General features: G+C 44.0%; 1 protein-coding gene across 1 annotated transcript; it reads right to left on the bottom strand.

The window, feature by feature from the left end:
- Window positions 1-564: 564 nt before the first annotated feature.
- LOC106886904 (C-type lectin domain family 2 member L-like) lies at window positions 565-8,346 on the bottom strand. Its single transcript, XM_014940188.1, has 5 exons — window positions 8,182-8,346; window positions 6,314-6,397; window positions 5,440-5,624; window positions 4,296-4,396; window positions 565-2,576 (listed from the first exon to the last, which is right to left on the bottom strand). Exons 1-5 carry the CDS (start codon window positions 8,249-8,251, stop codon window positions 2,462-2,464), a joined length of 555 nt encoding a protein of 184 aa, XP_014795674.1. The 5' UTR covers window positions 8,252-8,346; the 3' UTR covers window positions 565-2,461.
- Window positions 8,347-15,469: the final 7,123 nt, after the last annotated feature.

Genomic DNA, 15,469 nt, shown 5'->3' with positions numbered 1-15,469 from the left:
GTGCTCACAGTTTCTCCAAAACCTCTTCTAAGAACCAAAATTTCCCATTTATTTTCTGACTCTATCCATAGATGACACTGATGGCAAAAAAAAAAAAACAAACGTAAGAGTGACATTATTTTGTAGTTAAAGGAAATATTCAGGTAAATCAGCTCATTAGGAAAGGCCAAGATGTACCTCTAGTATGCTCCTAATGCAAAGACTTGGAAAACTTTGCAAGAGTGAACTGCAGAAAATTCTGTGTTTCCCTCCAAATTTACTGCGCTGTATGTGCTCTGCTATGCCCATTTCAGCATTTCCACAGAAGTACTTCAACATTTCAGTTAAATGCTTTTTGTTAAAAGTCTGACACATTTTGAAGTGTAAAAATATGTTAGAAATGTTGGGAAGTGAATTGCACTCTTTTTTTGGGTCAACCTCAATATTTTGATTAAAGATCTTTTCCTATTCAAAACCTGAAAATTTTATTTTGCTTCAGTCTGGTGATTTATTTTTTTCCCCCAAATGGTGCCTGAGCCAAAAAATACTTTTAATGGCACAATATTAAGACACAAACCACTGTAATTCAGAGGCTCTGTAAAGATATTTATTGCATATCTTTCAGGACTATTGCACGTACCACATCCTTCAGAGTGAGTTAATTTAAAAACGTTGCAGACTACCTTCCTCTACCCCCCCAATAGTTACATATAAATTAACACATAGATTATTAAGCTATTCATACCGTAGAGTTCTGTTACTGTGCCTATAAAGAATACAAGCAATTACAAAAAGTGTAGTTCTGCAAAATTAGTGACCATATATAAATAAACATCTTAAAGTCACAAGTTGTTAACAATCTCCATATTGCATGGTCCTGTTACAGTAAAATCCAATTGACACAGGAAATAATGAAGGCATCAACAAGACATGAACAAAACTAGACAACAACTGAATTTGCATAAAAACACAGTGAGGGCAAAAATAATTACCAGATAGGACAAAAAAACCCAACGAACCAACAACACTCCAAATAACCTGTCAAACATGGTGCAATTTTACATTCTTAAAAAAAGGAGAAGACACAATTATTTATCTTCCCTTCCCTGAAACTACAGTGCGCTCTAGTGGTTACTCCAATACCGGCTCCACTTACTCCTTCAAGAAGACCTGTGGAGTTCATAGTCCTCTCCATAACACCCAGATGACAAGAACACCAATTTTCCAGATTTTATTCCAGGGAGGGAAGTATTTTGCCCTGCTATGCATGTGGATTTCCCATTCTTCCTCCTCTAGAAACCCGGCAGGAATAGTCCTATGGGGAAAATAAGCTGGTTTGCTTCCTCGGGGTCAAATGGCACTTTCAATCTTCAGGTTACCTGCTAAACATGAGTGAACAGAGCCCACCAGGGCTGTGCCCTGACTCTGCTCAGGCTCACGGTGACACAACAGTGCTGGGTGTTGCTGCTGAAAATTATAGGCGCGCAGAAGAAAACACTCATTGTCCATCCAGAAACGTAATACTGCTTGCTCAGAAGCCTCGTGCTCCAACAGGCACAGAACATAAGGAAACCACAGAGAAACATCCTGTGCTGTTAATTCTCTTATTCCCTACTCGTGATTTTGCCCATTCACACAGAGGACTATTTCTAACTTTACAACATTAATGCCTGAAGCTTCACTATTACTTTTTCAGTTCAAACTCTTTTTCCCCCATCAGTGCAGATGCTCAGGTAAATAAATATTCTATTCTGTCTACAGACTTTTTTTTTTTTTTGCTAATATAAATGCTGTGGGAAGAACCACCTCAGCTGCAGTGCAGCTACACAAATACCAATTATAATACTGTCAAGCTAATTTAAAAAGATTAATGTAAAATAACACTAGCAAAACATTGAACACAATACAGAGTCACACAAGATGCACCCCGTCAAACAGGGAGAGCAAAATCTGCAATGACCCTGTCTACAACAACAGCTCTCATTTCTGCATCACCCTGTATCTGAGAGGCCCTGGGAGACCCTCAAGCAGACCCCCTTCGCAAATCACCCTCGCACGCAGAGCCTGGCCGAGAAAAAAACATAGTAAATACCTCCAGCTGCACACCAAAAAGGAAAAGAAAGAGCAGCTGCTTAGGATCCTGTAAGAGAAGAGTTAGTGGAAGTAATACTGATGAACACAACAGAAAGAAACCACAGGCTGAGCAATAGCGAGGAAAATGGGGCAAGGGAAAAGACTTATCAAGATGATGAAGCAAGCCTTTTAAATGGTACCCTTAAAAAACAGAAGCTTCCTACATGGGTGGAGAATTCTGGCTACCAGAAAAGTCATTCACCTCCAGGCAGGAGCTGAGATGTGTTCCCAGGACCCAGAGCACAGACATAGCCTGTGTGGGCATCATATCACAGCAGTTAAGTGTCAGGGGTGGCGGCTCCATCCACCTTTATAGGTGTATAAACCTATATAGGTGTAGAAACCTGTATTAGTTTGTAGCTAAACTCAAGCTACAGACCCACTTCCTGGTTAAATAACATCCAGAGGCTGAGACTCCTTTTGACTCAAGATAGGCACAGTTTCCAGAGCCTTTCACTTCAATCCTGTAAGGGAGAATGAAAGACACAATTACTTTGAGACCCACAATCAAATAATGAAACAGAGAAAAGGGGACCATGGGGATCACAGGTTCTCTTTGTATGAAGCCTGATTTACCACAGGCAAGGCATTGCAGGAGGATGACAGCTTGAACAATTACTTTGAGACCCACAATCAAATAATAAAACAGAGCAAAGGGGACCATGGGGATCACAGGTTCCTTTGTACGAAGCCCGATTTACCACAGGCAAGGCATCGCAGGAGGATGACAACTTGTGTTTTGAAGAGAACACCACAAAGATTGTCTTTTTTTTAATGGGACCTAGCCCCACAACACAAAATCTAGGACTTGCAGTACTCCTGCAGCTTGTCTAGTGGTCCCTTAATGTGAAACATGCCCTTAGAGAGGAGATTGGAATTCAAGCTTGCCCTTTTCAAGGACACTGCGCTATCAAGACTGGCTCCACCTTTGACTTCTGCATCCTTCTATACAGCTAAAATATTCCAGCAGAAGCTGTGAAACAAATGCCTCTCTCATTTCCCTCTTCCTCAGAACTGAACACGGCACCATGGTTAAGGGGGCGGTGGAAAATGGGAAGCGAACCCGTTTCCACACCATAGGTGTCCCTACATAAGAAGTAAGGGTCTCCTTGACCGACTCTGCTTTCAAATGAAGTGTTACAGTGTCCTGTGAGTAGGCCACCCAAACTCATATGGCCTCTGGAAAAGCCAAAGGACAAATCCCCACCAACGTTAACATTACTCTGATAGCAGCTGAGGGCAGACATCAAGATGTTTGCCCTTCTAAAGATGGGAGGGGTAGTTTGAGGCAAACCCAGAGGCAGAAATCTAAGAACGTGAAGAACTTCATCACTGAAAATGAAAGCCTCAGTCGACGTTTGTATCGCAGGCAAGGGATAAGCAGTAGTGGGAAGGACTGCAATTTTCAGCTTGAGGTGCCTATGGTGCTGCTCACATCTCACATTAAACTCATAAGGTCTTCATCAGATCAAGTCCTCACGTCTTGGGGATGAACTGAACAGAGTTAGACACCACTAGTAATGTCACAAACTTAAGAGTATTTACATTTTCCACTTTTCAAGTTCATTTCAGACTTGTGAAATCTCAGTGCTTATTATTGTCACTGGCAATTCTACCACCTCCTGCTGGCAGCTGCCCCTGGATGAGAAGCAGCAATCTCTGAGAAGATGGCACAACTATCAGGGGGAGGAACAAAGAGCCTCACACCTGACACTGGTGGGAGAGAACACAGGGCCACAGAGAACTCATGTAGCATAAATTCAGACCTTCACCTTTCCCCCCAGAAGCCTTTTTTGTAAGCACATTCTATAAGTACGAAAACATCTCTTCAAAGCCTCCTGAATATCTCTGCTATAAACTTTATGCCACTTGCATGCAGGTTTGCACCTTTGCAAAATATATTGTATAATGAGGAATTTGTGTTGCTGTAATCTTCCGTTCCTCCCCTCATTGCTTGGGTATCTTGGTTTAATTCTCACTTTGCTCTACTGGCTCTTTCATCTGCCACAGTTTTAACAATGGTATGTGAAATCCTTATTGTATTCCATGCTCTCTCCACAGTCATCCCTTCAACATCATTACAGGTATTTATTTCAAGTCAATGTCTATATCTGTATTTGTAATCCTTTCCCTACTTCCCTATATTCTAGTATCACCAGCAAACCCCCTCAACATCGACTTACATTTTATTGTCTAATGCTTTCCCATTTACCCAAAAGAACTCTTCATTTCTTTTATAGAGTCCAATCCACGGGTCTTCCTTTGTTATCTTCACCATAAAACTCTGTAGGAATAAGCCCATATGAGAAAAGAAGTTTTGCATGCTCAATCCAGTTATCAAAATAGTCTTTGATCCAGGGCTAGAAAGCAAAACAACGATATTGCCTTTCTCCCCAAGAAAACAATACTAAAAATTAAATCTACAGAGTACTGCAATGTCTGGATCTTGTGCAATCCACGTAACTGAAAGAGAACTTACAACCCAGTCAGAAATCAAATGGATTAACTTTCAGACAGGATCTCTCTACCGCTCCAATACTGTACTGACAGAAATGCCAAATATGAGAATGCAAGTATACTACTGAATATTAAGAACTGCTATGCATCATTTTAGTGTCTCTCCACAAAAAAGTCTGCAAAAAATGATGAACACCTTTGCAGCTAACGCATTTCTCCATTGCTGGTATGTCTTCACCATATTGAGTTCTTATTACCAGCTAGCAAGGTAGCTAGTAATGTAGCAAAGGCAGCAAGACATTTTAGAGATTAGAGGTGATGTAGAGAGAGGCTGTTTTAAATTATCCAGGTCTGCTATCAAGGCCTGTAACACATGTAGAAGAATATGTTCTTCTAGGTCTTTGTGCTAGATGGACTCTTTCCTAATATTGTAGTATAATACAGAAAAAGGTGCTCCAAGCTATGGTTAGGGTAACCATCTTCTAACTCCAAAGGTCAAGACTAACATATCTACCAAACTGTCATTAACCTATCTTGTTAAGACAAAACAGTTGACTAATTAAAGATGAAAGAGATGCAATAGCATTTACCCCATAGTTGCTTTCAACGTGAGTATTTATAGCTGTGAGCAGCTCCAAATTAAACTCAGACAAGCCTCGGGCATTTTCTAAAACATCAACTGCTAAAACTGCTGTTGGCTGTTTGCAGGGAGAGGAGGCACACAGCTTTCTGCAAGCTGGGACTCGTCACAGTCTTTGCACCAGTTTTCAAACCGTTCAGGTTGAGAGGGTGGAAGAACACGCTGGTTCATTGTGCAGCTCCCCAAAAGTGAGATGGGGTGAAACCAGGACCCCCTTTTTGTTCCCTTACCAGTTCTTGAGGATTTTCAATCACCAGGAGAGAAGCATTGTGCAAAGAGCAGAGGCTCTGGCTGGAGTTCCAGTTGGCTTCACTGTCCGAGAGGTAGTAACATTTCCTCTGGAAATACAGCCAACCTGATGGACAGAGATCCAGGGAAGGACAAACAGGAAGATCTTTGGTCGAAGAATGGTTTGCTGCAAAAAGACAGAAAACAATCCACCCATTTCTTCTGACTGGAAAAAGGTTTCTGGAGCTTTTTAGCTTGCTTTCTGACTGCATCATCTGAAATCATCTAGAGTCTAATCACAGCCTTATTACTTTTGCCCAGCAGAAATAACTATTGTAAACTAAATATATGTTCTGGTTCCTGCACTCTTGTTGTTGCTGACATACCTTTAAAGTGATGATCAGGGGCAAGTTGGTAGAAGCAGCTGAGAAGGCGATAATAATGTATCCTCCAAGAACTCCAAGAACAAATTAAATACAGTTTTTGCAAGTGTTGCTTCCTCCCAGCTGAATTAATAGCTTTGTTTATTGTACTGTCATTTTTTGAAGGACTACAGAATGGTTGCAAAGAACAGTCTTTCATTTGTTATTCGTTTTACTGAACTTGGGTTAAGACCAACAGTGAGGTTATAAACCCGAATGCCAGAAGTACACTAAAATGAATCTGAGCACTCCCTAACACCACTGCAACTAACAGAGTAATTCTGCAGCACTTGAGCACAATTGTAAGCAATATACCATGAGACATTTGTTTAATTTTGAGGTAAGGTAAGTTCTGAATAAACTTCTTGAGATTTTGAGGGACTTCTGGCAATCTAAAACTCTGGCAATTTCCAAGGCTAATTACACTTTATTTTTAAATGATTTACACACTTACCAAACTGAAAACACAAAATCAAAGTGACAGCAGTAGCAAGGGCTCCAGCAACACCTCTCCATAACCAGATATTTGAGAAAAGATCTGAAAAAAAGAAATGTCAGGGAAACAGAGAAAAGATCTGAAAAAAAGAAATGTCAGGAAAACACTTTAAAAAAAACAACAAAAAAACCACAACCAGCTGACAAGAGTAGAGTGCAGGACCCATGAAGCTGTTCCAGAAAGAGTTGCTCTCCATGGAAAGCAGGCTGGGAGCAGAGCTGGCGACTAGGAAAAGCGTGACATTTAGCTTGTCATCACAAGAACTGTGAATTACTCTGAATTTTAATTACATCATCCAGAACTTAACCGAATAGTAAGGTAGTTCCCAACACTCCAAAGTGATCGAAAAAGAAAGAAATGAGAATGGAACAAATGAGGGTGAAGTCAGTAAGTCTGAGGTTGACCTGATACCTAAACATGGCATGGATAGGAGAAATAAGACATGGGCTCTGGAGCCCAAAACTTCTCCTGAGAAACATCCAGCCTTATCCCACAGCGACAGCTTTTCAGAGTCTCTGTTTCTTCCCATCTCCCTTCCAGGAAATCACAGAAACACCATGGTTGGAAGGGACCTCTGAGATCATTGAGTCCAATGTTAAAATAAAAAACAAAAAAAACCCAAAAAAACAAACCAAAACAAAACCCCACAAAACACAACACCCCACCACAGCACACCCACCCACAAATCAATAATCTTGGGCACTAGAGCGTGCCCTGAAGAGCCACGTCTACAGGTTTCTGAAATACCTCCAGGGATGGGGACTCCACCACCTCCCTGGGCAGGCTGTTCCAGGGCCTGACCACCCTCTCAGGAAAGTCATTCTTCCTGATACCTAAACTAAACCTCCCCTGCCCCAACTTCAGACCATTTCCTCTGGTCCTGTTGTTATTCCCTTGGGAGAAGAGGCCAACCCCCACCTCTCTACACCCTCCTTTCAGGGAGTTGTAGAGGGCAGTGAGGTCTCCCCTCAGCCTCCTCTTCTCCAAACTAAACATGCCCAGTTCCCTCAGCCTCTCCTCCTATGACTTGTTCTCCAGACCCCTCACCAGCTTGGTGTCTCTCCTCTGGACATGCTCCAGCGCTTCAGTGTCCTTCTTGTAGTGAGGGGCCCAGAACTGAACACAGCCCTCGAGGTGAGGCCTCACCAGTGCCCAGTACAGAGGCATGATGACCTCCCTCCTCCTTCTGGGAGCCAAGCACTGAGCTGGGTTGCGACATGGAAGGATTTACCAACTTCCCACCACCGCTCTCACATCCAACTTTAAAGGCAGTAGCAGGGTAGACTCGGTACCCCTGAAGGGAAGGCTGCAAAGGGAGGGGGACCACCTCTCAGCGGTGGTCACTCTGCTGACACCACAGGGCTCTGCCCGGGCAGCCTCCCACCTCTACGAAGCAGACAGATGGGGTTTTCCAGCCTCCACACACAAGGTGAGCCCCAGGGGATGCTGCCACAGGGCCCCACGCATGCTGCACCCCACACCATTCCCTGGCAGCACCTTGGGGCCATTCTCAGGTGGGTCCTGGGGGTCTGGAGCCGGGTGCCATCCACCTCCCCACCAGCTCAGGGCTGCCCTTGCTGGCTGGCGACCCTCAACATCGGGACCCTCCACCGGATCGGCCTCTCCCAGCCGGGCGTGCACTGCTCAGGGGGGGTTTCCAGCTGCCCAGCTCAGGGCTGCCCTTGCTGGCTGGCGACCCTCAACGTCGGGACCCTCCACCGGATCAGCCTCTCCCAGCCGGGCGTCCACTGCTCAGGGGGGGTTTCCAGCTGCCCGATGCCCAGCCCCACACCCCTCGGCTCCTCTCTCTCTCTTTGCCCCGTTACCTTTGCCGGTCCCCGTCCTCCGCTCCGGAGAGCCACCGCTGCAGTCCCCGCCGCCCCCTGGGCCTTCCATGGGTGAGAGGAGCCAGCTGTGGAGGCGGCGGGGGAGGGTACGGGGAGGCGCCTGTCTCCCTCGGTCCAACGGGCGCCGTTCGGCGACAGAAAAAGGAAACGGGAAATGGTCAAGAAAGAAGAACTTAGCTCTCGTCAGCTCTCGCTGCGATTCTCCAGCGTCAGCAAGTTCCAGCACTTGGGACTCGCTAACTAACGCGGCGGCAGAAGGCTCTTGTTGCCTTTGTGTCTGAGTATTGACCGCTTAAAATTTGATCTCTTTGGAAAAACTAGCCAGTGATTTCCCTCGGTCAGGAAAGCGTAAAAGCCTGAACGATTCCGGCTTGCCAGCTGCGGGGAGGGAGGTGCAGCAGAAGTTGTGGCATCGCTTGTAAGAGAGTGCCCCATGTATCGGGAGGGTTGGCACACAGTACAGACATTTCATCTGGTGTGTCAGGCACAATAGCACTTCTTCCTGTGAGGACAGGCTGAGAGAGCTGGGGTTGTTCAGCCTGGAGAAGAGAAGGCTCCAGGGAGACCTTAGAGCAGCCTGCAAATACCTAAAGGGGGTACAGGAGAGATGGGGAGGGACTCTTTGTCAGGGAGGGTAGTGATAGGATGAGGAGTAATGGTTTTAAACTGAATAAGGGTAGACTTAGATTAGATATTAGGAAGAAATTCTTTGCTGTGAGGGTGGTGAGGCACTGGAACAGGTTGCCCAGAGAAGCTGTGGCTGCCCCATCCCTGGAGGGGTTCAAGGCCAGGCTGGATGGGGCTTGGAGCAACCTGGTCTGGTGGGAGTTGTCCCTGCCCAGGGCAGGGGGGTGGGACTGGGTGATCTTTAAGGTCCCTTCCAACTTAAACCATTCCATGATTCTATGATAACTAGTTTACTTACAAGAGATCTCAGCTGTGTGTCATCTTCAAATAGCCAGAGGAACATCAGTCTCTTCAAGTCAATGTGCTGGCTCTGTGCGAGGTTGACAAGGAATTCGGTGACAGTTTGTCCAAAACAGGCATTTGTCTGTACCTGAGGAGAAAACTTCAAATAGAAAACCATGACAATGGAGGGTTTTACACTTTATGCTTTCACTGCAGTCTCCAATTTCTTTTGATTGTCAAGGATTTTGAGCAGTAGTTAACTGCTCAAAATTATCTCCAGGAGTTTTTATTTACAGGTAATAAAGAGCCATATAAACTTTATACTTTCATAAATATAAATTGACTTGCAGTTGATTTTAGCCTTTGTCTGCTGCAGATGCTGATTTAAGTAACGGACTGGGAGGTCTGGACAGGCCAGCATGCCTGAGATGATACCTGAGAAGAACAAGAAAGGAAAAAGGATGAAGAAGAATCAGAAAGATCAGTGCAAACAAGGCTAAAAGCACGGTGGCTTCAGATTCCAAGAGAATGGAAGAGGGAGAGATGAAATGGGAGAGGGAAGAGGTGATGGGTCCAGAGAGCACAAGCTCTTCAAGAGACTTCAAGGGGTTTTGTGAGACCTGAGTCCAGAGGGGCAGAGAAGGAGAGTGGGGAGTGGAATAAGGGCAGCAGAGAGGTTCGGTACCCATGTCAGAGAGAGCAGGTTTTGCACAGAAGGAGACAGCAGAATATGAATGTTTGCACAGCTATTAATCTAAGAACAGGTTATTCGGCATTCATTCACTCTGAAGTCCTGCCTATCACCGAGCTCAAAAATAACTTACTGTGGCATGTAACCGCTGAGCATTCACAGGTATTCTTTTCATGCTTCCTTGCCCACTAATACAGAAGATACTTTTGACAGTTGCGGGCCATTTCCCAAGCTGACAAAAAACGCCTGAGAACCTGTCACTCATTCAGTTGTGAATCATCTGATGTGCCAAAAGAGCTATAGTTATTAACCCCAGGTGCTTGTAACTGAGACACTCGACCTTTGCTTTCCCTGATCAGTTTGGCTAAGACACCTCCAGACCGCAGAGTAAGCTGCTGTTACCAAGGGGGGTGTGATTTGGCAGGCTCCTACCACTTCCCACATTGTACAAAATGAAGATTGGAAAAGTAGATAGGAATTTCTGAAAGGAAAAAGGCAAAAGACAAAAATACCCTCCACACTGAATCCCTGGAAAATTACTTTAAAACATTGCCATGACTTAGGGAGAGTCATTCTAAGTAAAAAGCAGGGCACTTTACAAAATAAATTGTTTTATCTGCGAAAAATCTGGTCCCTGCATCTCTAGGGATCTCATGGGACTGACTCAGAAAGTTACAGTTGGATTCTGTGATGCCACCTCCCACTTGCTGCTGCCACAAATAATCTTTGATTACCTTTTATCACCCACTATCACACTACCTCCAGCTTCTCTGGAGAACTGCGTTCCAGTTGTGCAAATCACTGCATGTCAGAAATTCGGAGGCAGAGTATACAGGTAGGAAACATCTGCCCTGTGGTCACAACAGCAAACTGCAGAGAGACCTGAGTTCGACTGCCGCTAACGAGCTCCCACACTGGGAGCAGTCTGGCTGTGATTGCACAGACCGGGTTGGACTAATTTACCCTGCTCTCGACTTATTTTGTCACTTCATCTCTATCTCCCTCCCCGCTCAGTGGAAGAACTGCTGGTGAGTTCAAATTCTTTAGTCAGACCTTGAGGCATTTGTACCCCCAAAACAAGGCATGGACTTCTGATGTTTTGGGGTGCTTTGGAAACTCTTGTAAAGTCTACGTATATCAGACAAGTGTTAAGGTCCCACTGAACCGGGCCAATCAATTTACTAGAAAAGGAGCTGAATTAATGTGTTTCTTTTTACGTGTTTTTTTTTTAAAGCTAGTAATCCTCCACCTCTCATACAGCAAAAAGTATGGCTTATTTGTAATGTTTTGATTGTGCTCCCCCAAAGCCTCCTGATCTTAGTATGCCTCTGCACCATAGGAATCCTGCCAGTAAATAAGAAGGAGGAAGGTACTGAAATATTTACTCTTTGCTTACTATTCCTGAAGTTTGTTTTTCAGTAGTCTTGTATTCAGCTGAATGAAAATAAATATCTTTCTTAATAGTTATGCGATTTTTACTGTTCTACTGCCTATTACTTTTTGAAGGTGATGTATTTTCAGGACAATATTGAGAGATTTCTGCAGTTCCCAAAGTGAAGTCATTATACTAGAAAGATGAATGCATTTGCTTATCTTTAAGTTGCAAACATTTCTGTTGTATAACATGAAACTAGTCAGATGAGTAAAAATAATATGGGAAATATCCACGTTTTAGACAACAAAATGAAAGAAAAAGATGAAGGATGAATGTAGCAGAAATAACGTTGAGCAACTTATGGGACATCATGTGTGCTGAGTAGTTTTGAACATTATTAAAAAAGCTAGTCTCCTTTAGAAAGTATTTTACAGAGGTATTAGCAGATTGTATTTACTGCAGAAGTTAAGTTAGTATTTGAGAAGTACTAACTTCTCAACTAACTAACTTGAGAAGTACTACATTTTATCAAGTGTTCGGTTGAGTATGCTGCACGTCAGACAACTTTAGGTCTTTTACACCAAAAAAGCTCAGTCATTCAGCTGCAAAAGTCTTGCAAAACATTATTTTGGAGTGTTGCAGAAGAGAAGGCACGAGATAAAGGAATCCAGCTACGTTGTCAGCTGTGTTGTAATTTTAGTGAGGCTAGTATACACTAGAATTGTTGTTTATTTGTTTATAGCACTTGTGCATAGTTATTATGTGGTAGAAGACATAGCCCCCACCTTCAAGAACTGACAGTGTTAACACTGAAAATTACCTGGGGGAGCACAGAAATCAGTAGGGAGAGCTGGAGTATGGAAGAAAACAATTAACACTGGTAAGCTGAATAAAACAGATAAAAATATAAAAATAGCCACGACAGGGTTATTTTGGGTGCAAACCTCAGATGATATAAGGACGCTTATTTGGCTTTATCTACAGAACCTGATGGTCTGGCCATCAATAACAATTGGTAGCTGTACTTCCTGTAAATGTTATCTTCCAGGAAAGTGCAGAATTTCTTTATAAATAATATGCAATTCACCGAAAAGCAAACATCACATTTAACACCTTGAAAGGTCACTCACCATTTGAAGCCTTTTCAGCCACAAACCAAAGAAGGTCCCAAAAAAGCCCAATTGTAGATTTTGCTAGTTGAGTTTGGTATCACTCCGTCCCCGGTACCGATAGCAGGTGTCAGAAGTTTCTCCCCAAAATGTCTGCAGGCTGTGCATCGGCACCAGGAAGCAATTAGAGGTCAGAAATGAAAGGAGACCATGTAGGTACATGATCAACTTCTACTGATGGGTCCACTCTCGACCGAAGAGGAGAATAAGGAAGGGCGTGCGATCACCTGAGACTTGTGAAGTGGTGAGTCACCCTGACGTGGGTTTGACAGAGCTACTCGACTCGGTTTCCTGTTTGGCATCCCGTGCAGTTGTCTCATGGCTGCAGCTGGTGGAGCCCAGCGCCTTCCGTCAAAAACATGAATAACATTTGGACGGCTCAAAAAGGTTTCTTTTCCTAATCTGTGAGGGATTAATGGTTTATCTTCTGAGCATTGCTTGCTGTAGCGCTGAAGGTGTTGTTGCAAGAAGAACTGTCCTGCCTGGTGGGTCAAAGCAAGGGAAGGATGTTGTATTAGAAGTGCAGTAAGAGACCTGCGTGGGGTAACGGGTTTGTAGAGAGATTGCACCATCTTGTGGTAGGACAAGCGTGTACTAAAAAGGAAACCAATATGCAGTTGATTTATATGAGCATTGAAATATTGTCAGCGCTATCCTTCACCGCATTCTTTGTGTGTCCTAGCCTGCTTGCTGTTTCGACAGCAGATCTACATTGTCAGCACGTTATCACTGAACTGTCTGTCTGTCAGTTAAGTCCTTTTCTTGTATTGATACATTATCATTTAGAACCATATGCAATTTTTTCTATGCACAATAATCCATTAACTTCCTTTTTTTTGGACATAAAATGTCACTTGTCCTTGCAAGGTCAATTCACATGTGTTGTGTAGGCATCTGCATTTCTTCAGTATCTGTTGAAGTCCTTGATCATTTAAATAATCCAACATAGCCTGAAAATTTTCCTGTGTCAGTACTCTCTTCCTCCACCCCAGATGGATTAATTTAGTATTAATTTTAAATACTTTAGCAACATAATCAAATTAGGTCTGGTGGTGTATTAGGCATGCAGCCCTGAGTGATGTGCTCTGGGCAATCCTGCTTTAGCAGGGGAGTTGGACTAGATGATCTCTAGAGGTCCCTTCCAACTCTGACAATTCTGTGATTCCGTGATTCCATGATCCCAGAGCCCCCACCGTGTAGGACAGGAGGTGTTTGGGAAGTGGGACTGGCTGGCTGCCGTGCAGCAGAGAGCCTGGAGGAGCAGGCAGCACAAGCAGAGTTGCAGCTGCCTGCACGCAAGGGAGGATCTGCTGAGCTAATCCTTGGGCGGGGGGGTGAGGGGAAGGAGGAGGTAGGAGGTGGAAGGATCAGGGTTGACTTTGGTCTGCCTTGGCTTTGTTGTTGGGGAAACCACCAAACCCCATCCAACCAAAAATGTGCAACCACACTAAGCAGATCCGAGTAGTTTATGATAAAGTGTTGCCTAGATGCAGGTTGTGGTTCAGGGCCTAGTTCCTGTATGTTCCTCTATGGCTTTGGGTGCTTGAAGATTCATATGCTGCAATGTGTGTGGAACTGGTGTGACCTACTGGGTCACTTCTCCATTTCCAGTGTTGATTCCCTGCACAGTACTCAAGTTTGCTGGGTCTGGCTGAGACCAGGGGATGTTAAGGCTGCAGGAACACCTTGTGCTCTACTGTGCAGTTACAGCTAGCTGATGCAAAAGGTTTTGAGAGAAAGTTATCCTGTAGTGTGTATTGAATAAATGCATGGCATGGACAGAGGGCTTTTGATTTATGAAATATTTTTACAGAGGTTTTTTTTTTTAACACTCTTACAGTCTGCATTTATTGAAGCAACTAATCACGGTCTTAGACATGCAAGGGTAAGCAGAGATGGGTATTTTAGAGAGCCTGTGGGTAGAGGAGAAAACAATAACAGAAGCTTTCCCAATCTTTTGTTGAAGCAATTAACATGATAGTGTTATTTTAATACCTGATCATCTCAGATATTTGGTGGCTGTGGTCTGCTGGTCTGACTGTCCTGACTGAAAATCCCTTTGCCCTCTTTGCTCTTAGCTCCTTTGACAATGCACGTTAGATCACTAAGGACTCCAGAGGACTCAGCCTGAAACACACAGGTGTGCATCTGTGTTGTCTGTGCTGTAGGGGCATTGGCTTCTGAGGGACTTAAGACTCCTGAAACCTACTCACCAGACTGTCAGTTCAGCAAAGGCCAACCACATACTGAGCTGCATTAGCAAGACTATGGTCACCCAGCTGAAGGAGGTGATGGACCCCCTCTCTTCAACAGTTGTGAGACCCGTGTCCAGTTTGGGATGCCCCAGTACAAGAGAGAAAGTGGCATACTGGAGTGAACCTAGTGGAGCAGTAAGGGGCTGAAGCATGTGATGTACAGGAAAGGCTGTGGGACCTGGATTTGCTCAGACTTGAGAAGGCTATCTAAAATCAAGTAAGAGGAGAGCATGGAGAAGACAAGAGTTAGACTCTTCTCAAAGGTGTAGTTAAAGGACAACAGGCAATGGACAGAAGTTGGAACATGGGAAATTCCCACTTCAAAAAAGGGAAAAAAATGTTTTACCATGAAGATAAGAAGGAACAGATGCCTGAAAAGGCTGCAGAGTGTTGTCACGGTTTAACCCCAGCCAGCAACTAGGACCATGCAGCTCACTCCCACCCTCCCCCAAGTAGGATGGGGAGAAAAGGGCTTTGGAGGCTTGTCTCCTTATACAGAGTAGCTCTGTAACTGACCCAGAGGTTTGAATCTGTATATCATCATACTCCTGCCTGCATTGCTTCTTCTGTGAGCTTGGGCAAAAAGGTTATGACATTTGTCTTGTGCTTCTGATACACTCCCGTGCTTGCTCTGAGTGCCCTGAAGGGCCAGTGCTAAGAACTGGTGTGTTTGCACACGTGCAATATACCTGAAACCACTCTGGACTTGTGCATACACAGCTCTGCAAGCATTAAGATAGTGCCAATGGTATCAGATGAAGGAATACGGCCAGCATTCTTAAATTAAAACCCAGATGTTTTATTAAACTCAGAAAATCCTAGAGAATCCTAGAAATCCTAGGAAAAAAAAAAAAAAAAAAAACACAAC

This window comes from Calidris pugnax, unplaced genomic scaffold (genome assembly GCF_001431845.1).
Source record: "Calidris pugnax isolate Ruff unplaced genomic scaffold, ASM143184v1 scaffold36, whole genome shotgun sequence".
NCBI lineage: Eukaryota > Metazoa > Chordata > Aves > Charadriiformes > Scolopacidae > Calidris > Calidris pugnax.
The sequence above is the reverse complement of the archived record's forward strand: the minus strand, read 5'-3'. Positions and strand labels throughout refer to the sequence as shown.

Excerpts from the sequence above, each read along its gene's own strand:
- LOC106886904 (XM_014940188.1), bottom strand. The coding sequence starts at position 8,251 with ATGGAAGGCCCAGGGGGCGGCGGGGACTGCAGCGGTGGCTCTCCGGAG. Across the intron at positions 4,397-5,439 it reads TTGAAAATCCTCAAGAACTG|AGTTTTATGGTGAAGATAAC; the intron begins GTAAGGGAACAA and ends TTATTCCTACAG. Across the intron at positions 2,577-4,295 it reads AAAGCATTAGACAATAAAAT|GATTGAAGTGAAAGGCTCTG; the intron begins GTAAGTCGATGT and ends TCTCCCTTACAG.